The 7,843-nt window shown below is 37.8% G+C and overlaps 1 protein-coding gene across 1 annotated transcript; it reads left to right on the forward strand.

The window, feature by feature from the left end:
- The first annotated feature begins 3,207 nt into the window (after positions 1–3,207).
- Positions 3,208–3,784, forward strand: LOC137947724 (norbelladine synthase-like). Its single transcript, XM_068793495.1, has 2 exons — positions 3,208–3,388; positions 3,474–3,784. Exons 1-2 carry the CDS (start codon positions 3,208–3,210, stop codon positions 3,782–3,784), a joined length of 492 nt encoding a protein of 163 aa, XP_068649596.1.
- Positions 3,785–7,843: the final 4,059 nt, after the last annotated feature.

A 7,843-nucleotide genomic window follows, 5' to 3' on the forward strand; every position in this document is an offset into this window, starting at 1 on the left:
AACATGAACTTGAAGTTTATGTGATTACATGCTTCATTCACTTGAAGTCATTAGTGGTGCACCTCTGCCGACTTCAAGTGAATGAAGCATGTAATTCAGTTGATGTTGCCCAAGGCTTAAGCGGCTGAATGAATCAGGATTCCAGCCAAAATCCTGATTCATCCAGTTAGTTGTCGGGACACTGCCTCTCGCGAACTTCTCGAGCCTCCTTCTCCCTTCTCTCTCTTGCTGCTGTCCCCTTATTGACCTCCCTCTCTCTCTTGGATGTGGGTGTGTTGTTGTTGCCGCCTCAATCATCTCATTTGTTACCTATGTGACCGAGGAAACATAGTTATCCGGTCTGAACCAATTTGCTTAACAATTGGTTGGGAGGCTACAGATTTTTTATGCCCAAGAAGTTGGGAATTTACTGGAATTTGTATATCAGATTGACGATTGAACTGTTCCCAATAAAAACTAGGGATGATTCTTCTAACCTTGGGATGACATGCCAAAATCTGCAAAACAAATATTTACATAAATCCACTTGTAGCGCCGCCCTTGGTTGGAGGGTATGGATTTGGGTCGCCGTTCTACAGCAGATGGGCTGGTCTCCCTTCTCATTCTTCCTGCCAGGGCCAAGCGTCGACGTCGGAGTCGGTGGAGGATTTGGTTTTTTTGCACTATTTCTAGTTCTTGGGGTGGTTTCAACCGTCATTAGAAGTTTTTGAGGCTCAAGAGATGATGATGATGATAACGATGAATTTTGAGTGGGAAGTTTTGATGTGCATGGACCACATTTTGAGTTGGGGAGTTACTGCAATTAATGAAGTGTCTACAATGGGTGTATAATTCTTTCGTTGTTTTACCAATAAATCCTAATACTTCAAGAACAGAACCACCTGATAATTAATTAGCATATTAATAAATTTTAACTTTGAGTTAAATTACTTATTAGTATAGTAATCATGTTTGTTTTGGTTAATTTGGTATTTAAATATATATGTTTCATTTAAGTATATTATTACAAGTTACTCATTCTCTTGTTTTGGTTATATTTTTCATTTTGGGATATTAACACTAAAAACTGTTTTCTAGTGCACTTAACTCATCCACACTAACACCCAACTTGAACTTGAAGTTAAATTAGATCATTCAGTTGAATTTGAATTTAAACTTAAAGTTGAACCAAATGTGCACTGACCACCCTGAAGAGAAAATTGATGAGAGCCATTAGAGTAAATAGTATTTTCATAAAAAAATATATGCTCACAAGTCGGTTCATGAGGTTGGAAAATATCGACTTTGGCAATAAAAACTGAATTGCACCTTGTTTGTATGGTTTGAGAGCCAATTTAGCTTGTGCCTCCCCTAACATTGTTGATGCCGATGCAGATGCAAAGGTTGTAGTTTCCGTGCCGATGTACCCGCCTGGATCCTAGCCGTGATGGCTCGCAGGCTTCATTCGCTCCTTCTCCTCCTTCGGTGAACATTGCTTCATACTCCCCTTTCGCTGCCTTTCCTTCATCTTCATGTTGCTCTCAGTGTTGGCCTTGCTCACTACAATTTTCGCGGCTGCCACCATCGCTGGATTTCTTATCCATATTTCGGGATAGTATTTCGGGATAGCAGATAGCATAGATCCCCCTCGACACATTTGTTTTTCAACTCTGGTCTCTGATTTCCTTGTAAGAGGGTTCACGATTTGTCACTTAAGTAACCCATGTGTCAGATTTTTTTCCATTGATGGTCGTTGCTGGTTACACCCTTACGGTTTCCGGTCAATTTGGTGGTCTCCTTTGATGGATAGGATGTATAAAAGGGGGTTTGATCTCGTAGAGGTATGCTTGAACGTTGTCATTGATGAGCCTCTGTGATAGACGAGACATTTTGTTCACCGGAGACAATAACCGAGAAGCTCTATTCACCGAAAGTTGACGCCATGTCAGGAGGTACGATTTTGGTTTATGAATTTCATATATGCTTTCGAAATTCATTAAAGTAATCCTATATTCCTATCTTTGACTCTCTGTCATCTTGATTTTCATGTTTTCCTTTTATCTTTGAGCTTGATGATTTTGTTTTTTCTCCTGATATTTTCTCAATTTACGTTTGCTTAGACCTAGTCTAAAGGGAGCAAGAGTAGGAGTTGCAATGTTGGCAAAGTTCAATTTTCTCTCGATCTCGTTGCTATAGTTAATATATAGATAAATTACAAACTGTTCTGCAATTAAACTCGAAAAATGAAGAGAGATTGTTGTAAGGCCTGCTGCTGCTCACTCTTTCCCAGATTCTATCACAGACTCACATTTTGAAATTTGTTTTTCTTTTCAGAAATCGAGTTTGGTACCCAGATTGGCGTATTTCTCCAGCTTTTTTGTTTTTTTGCTGATCCGATACAAAAAAAACTATTTAGTGTGAAACATGCAGACCATTGATATAACCATTGATCGAACTACAGAAATAACCATTTGATTGCACCAAATGATTTTTCGTATTAGATCAGCTCTCTTGAATTACATATTACGTTTAGAGTAAACTTCAATAAGAAATCTTATCCTTGTGGTCTGTCTAGTTGAAATCTAGTTGGAAAATCATGTTTCATAAAAAAGATTTTAAGTTTAGGCTTGATTCTAAAAATTGCAAGTTACTGGCTGAAGTTTTACAAGTAGTGATGCTCCAGTAACTCTCCCAACAATAGTTAGGCTATTGTCTTATTTTGTTAATTGATTTTATAAGTTTATAGGGGGAGGGTTGATCCAATACAAAATGTCATTTCATGCGTCCCATCGTGAACAATGGCTATATCAACATCTATATCAATCTTCTGATCATTGACTGAAATAATTGTTTCACATGTTGCAGACCAAATAGTTTTTATTATTGGATCAGCCTACTGGCACAGTTTATATAATAAAATTTACTTAAAAGTTAACATTTTTATTCATTAATTTATCATTATCAAATTTAAACTAGACTCTATTCGGTGAACTTGAACCAGGTTGGAGATTTTAAAAACAAGAAAAAAGAAAATGAAAGGTCGTCTTTTCATAATCAACAGATGAAGACAAACATGGTCATCGAGCATTTTTCTACTTTTACGAAACCTCCGATGCCTGCCAGGAGGTGAGAGCTTCGAAGGGTCCGAATTCCTTGTCTTATACCGGGAACGTGGACTTTAAAACAGGAAGGAACAGAAGAAGAGAAAAACCGGAAAAGGGGAAGAAGATGCACGGTCAGGTCTCGCACGAACAAGAGGTTGGCCAACCTGCGAGCAAGGTATGGGAAATCTACGGCACACTTCAGCTGGCCAAACTCGTCGTTCAGAAGCTTCCCAATCTCATCGAGAAATTAGAGATAGACGGTGATGGAGGAGTCGGCACCGTTCTTACCCTCGGTTTACCCAACGGTAAGTCAACCATGTATCTGTAATTCTTTGTGATTCGTTTCAAGTATCTTTTCTGTACTGATACGCTTCGTCAATAATTTCTCAGCAACGCCTAGATATGCCAAATACAAGGAGAAGTTCTTAGTGGTCGACAACGAGAAGAGAGTGAAGGTGGCAGACGTGATAGAAGGTGGGTATCTCGATCTGGGTTTTACCTCATATCGTGCTACTTTGGAGATCGTGGAGAAAGAAGGTGGCTCATCCATCATCCGATCGACCGTTGACTATGAAATTGACGACCAAAACGCCTCTAAATCTTCACTTGTCACCACCGCTGCGCTTGAGCTAATTGCGAAGATGGTTGCCGAGCATCTTACAGAAAGCAACGGGGAGATGGGATCCGCTGAACTTCGGTAGACGCTCGGAGATAACAACCGAGTGGCGATCCACTCTGAGGCTGTTGTATTAGCAGTCTGGCCGAAATTCCTTTGGATAGGATATCTATGTGAAAATAACCAGACTTAATTAAGGTACCGTGATTTAGACATGTATTCGCACCTCTTTTTTTTTTTTTCTTTTTCTTTTTTTGTGAAAAATCTAGAATGTAACCTGAAAAAAACCAGATTCAGAGTGAAAGCTTTACATGAACTTCTAAAACATAATAAAATTCATAAACACAAACGGAAAACATACCTCATGTCATGACAATCAATTTCGAGAGATGATCAGGATGACTTGTCTATTCAAAGGCTCATTTATGGAAACACCCTAGAAACTCCCTAGCCCTCTGTTAGACCAAATCATTTACTTAAACTCGTTTTTTTCATCAATTAACAAGTGGTTGTAACTGCCATCACTACCATCAAAGGAAACTATCTAACACATAGTACTTCTGAGTACAAAAAATATCACCATAAAAATAACATAACTAGAGTGGCATTGAGAGGAATTTCTGGCGAATGACATTATTTCAAAGAACATAATATCCCAACACGTACGAGGATCCCACCAAAATGTGTTACATATTGTGTAAGATATTTCAGAATTTCATGGTAGTTACACGAGATGATATACCCTCTTAGCCCAAGTGGATTCTCAAGAGGAGGGATAATTGAGAATATTAAATTAAAGTTAGTGCATATAATAAAAAATCATGCATAAAGCAATCTCAATGTAAATCAAAATATGCACACACCATAGGAGACAAAAGATTAAGGCTCACTCTTTCACTTTAAAGCACTTTTGAGAGATTTTGTAAGATTGAGAGTAAAGGCTTGAAGTATTTGCCAATAAATGCTCATTAACTTCTTAATACACAATTTGGTGGGGGTATTTATAACTTCTCCAACTCAAACTAGCAGTTTTTTCTCGTTTGAAAAAATCAGTATTTTGATTGATCTATCATTATAAAGTGATTGATCGATCAATCGATCATAACAGTTACTTTTTGTTATACAATGACTTATTGATCGATGGATTTATTGATCAATATATTACCGTTAGTCCCAATAAATTAAGTTGATCGATCATTGACTAGGGGATGATCGATTAATTATAATTTCATTTGGTTGTGCAATACAAGTATGATTGATTAGTACATTTTCTATGATTGATCCTACTTTATGTCCCTTACTGACATGATTGTCTGATTGATCAATCAAATGGGATGATCGCATTCCATGTAAAATTTGTTTGTCTGAGAAGAATTAATCGATCAATCCAAATAGGATGATAGATCATGCTTTATAGCATGAAATGGCCATGTTCTGGATGATCGATCATGCTTTATATTTCTGGCCTACACAATTCTAGATAATTGATCATTGACAGACGTTGATCGATCATTCTAGTGTCAATTCAACTATATTAACTTTTAAAGCATGAACTCTAGTCTTACATGTTTTAATTGATGCTTATGATGCTCCTAAACATGTCTAAATGCAATTTATGACCTAAAGCTCCAATATCACAATTGTACTTAAAGAAGAGTGTTTAGGAATACTCTCTTACATTGTAACTAAGTTTGGATATTTACCTTTTACATTTGAACTCTAGTCTTCTCTTTGTCTTCTTCCTTGGGGGTACTTCTTCAAGAGACGTCTTTCAATGATGTTTGAGGTATTGTGTGGGCTTGATCATTTTGAAGCTTTAGACATTGAGATGCATTGACTCTTGAAGGTGAAGTATCTGAAATACTTGGTTTGCTAATTTTTAAATCAATTTAGTTTTGTTATCATCAAAAGTAACATGGGAGTCAACCTAAGTTTTGTTATCATCAAATGTTTCATTCGATATGTCTCAGATTTTTGCCATCTTGGGATATTTAGAAAATATAAACATTTAACCTTGTTTGTCCATTTCTTAGAAAAGGATATTCAAAATTAAAATGTTTACAAAATATTTTACTAATTACAATGCTTTGCAGTAAAGTAAATACAAATATAAGCATGCGAAAATACAATTGGAGTAAAAAATGGTAGGCATATCCTAGGTTAGCTAAGCTGGAGGCTGAAAGCAACTGGGGATAGTCTATAGGAGACTCTCAATCCTTTGCCGACATTGTTGAAGTGCAAGTTGCCTGGCCTTCAACTGATCCTAAATAGCAAGAATTGCTACCTAGGTAGCCAAAACATCGTCCACTGCTCCCTCGAGCGTTGTGAGGCGGTCAGTGGAGGATGAGCTACCTTCTTCCGTGCGTCTCCTTTTCACGAATTTGAATTGATCCATGGGAGGCTTCGGACTGAGATCGTCTTCGGAAGTTGTAGACTGTTGGACTACCTCCTTGTGGATCTTTTCCTTTTGGATCCATTCTCCTTGCCATTTGGCAAATCCTACCTTGGTTTCTCCATTGGACATATTCTTCCTAATGTTCATTGACACTACATCCATGAGGTCCACTCCTCAGCGAAGGAGGATGGTTGTGATCTTCTGAGTGAAAGGGAAACCGTTCGCTCTCGTGCTCGTAGCTATATTTGTCATCTGATTCGCCATAAAATATCCAAAATCAAACTAGACCTTGTGGAAGATAGTTATCATCGAAAAGATGTCTGCTGTCATGAGCCATGAATAGATACCCTTCCTCAGGTCGAGGGCATGGGTCACAATCTCCATGATGACCCTTTGCACCATGATGACCTCCTTGATGTTGATCTTGTATGAACTTCTGGTGGTCTGAATAAACACCTAAAGAATCACATCTTGGATGTTCTATGGCAGGTCCATCGGCCAACTCCCCTTCACATAATGGGTCATGCCCATGAAGAAAGTACCAAGTAAGGTATTCAAGTTTGTAGACTCAATAGTAATGGCCATCTTCTTGACATACAAAGAGAGATTGAGGTTGTGGGGCACGAGCTCCTCTACCTCAAGATTTGTATAAAATACTTGACGAGGAGGGGATACATAGGCTCGTCTCTCTCCAAAAGACCTCAGTAGGATCCATGAAGGTCCTCAAATCCTTCTCACAAAAGGAAACTTCTACCTTTGTTGGCTCAACGATGCCCTTAGGAGTGAAAGTTGAGAAATACCTACCCCTTTGCTGCCTCATGCAAAAATACTCCCTCTAGTTGGGTATTTCTTCGTACATGTCACTTTCCTTGACTGTGGTCTTCTTCTTGGCCATAACTTTTATCCTAACCATGGTGAAAAACTCAGTTTTGAAGAAGATTTATTGAAAATGAGGGTTTTAGCCTCAGATTGGAAAGGCAAACGCTCAAAAACCGAAAGAGGATGGAGGATTTGGGGCTCTAGTGCTCTGTAAAATCGTAGGAAAGGGTTCTTGAATGATTGGGAATGAAGAGTCACGTTAAAAAAATTATTTTGGCTCTGCATATTCTATGTACGAGTCGTGAATGATTAATCATTAGATTTCGATTTATCGATCAATACCTTAAGTTGATCAATCAACCAATAGTCATTGATTGATCAATCTCATGTTCAAAGTGATAGAAATGTAATATTTTGATTTTCACTTCACTCATTTGGCACTACAATGATGGGATGTGCTCATTAAGCTGAAACTTTTCAGCCTAAGTGAATCAAGGTGGATTTTTCATTCCTTAGGCTCCTCAAATCTTAGAGAAACGGTCAAATCCTAATGGCTTGGTAAAGATGTCCACTAATTGATTTTTGGACGGGACAATCAATCTTAATAACTTTGGTTTGTACCAACTCTCTAATAAATTGATGTCTAATTTCTATGTGTTTTTATTGAGAGTGGTGAACCGGATCCTTACTTAGACTTATGGTGCACCACAATTGACTAAAATTTTATTTTGCTCTATGTCGTAGTCATCTAGGTTCTATTCTATTCAAAGAATTTGAGCACAACAACTTCCACATGCTATGTATTCAGCTTCAGTAGTGGATTGTACAACTGAATGTTGTTTCTTGGAAAACCAAGAGACAAGCATATTTCCAAGTAATTGGTAATTACCACTTGTACTCTTTCTGTCATTTTTTCAATGACATAATCAA

The sequence above is a fragment of the Aristolochia californica genome, unplaced genomic scaffold, assembly GCF_029961685.1.
Source record: "Aristolochia californica isolate CCGP_79_NKW_82.1479 unplaced genomic scaffold, dmAriCali1.0.hap1 SCAF_13, whole genome shotgun sequence".
NCBI classification, from domain to species: Eukaryota; Viridiplantae; Streptophyta; class Magnoliopsida; order Piperales; family Aristolochiaceae; genus Aristolochia; species Aristolochia californica.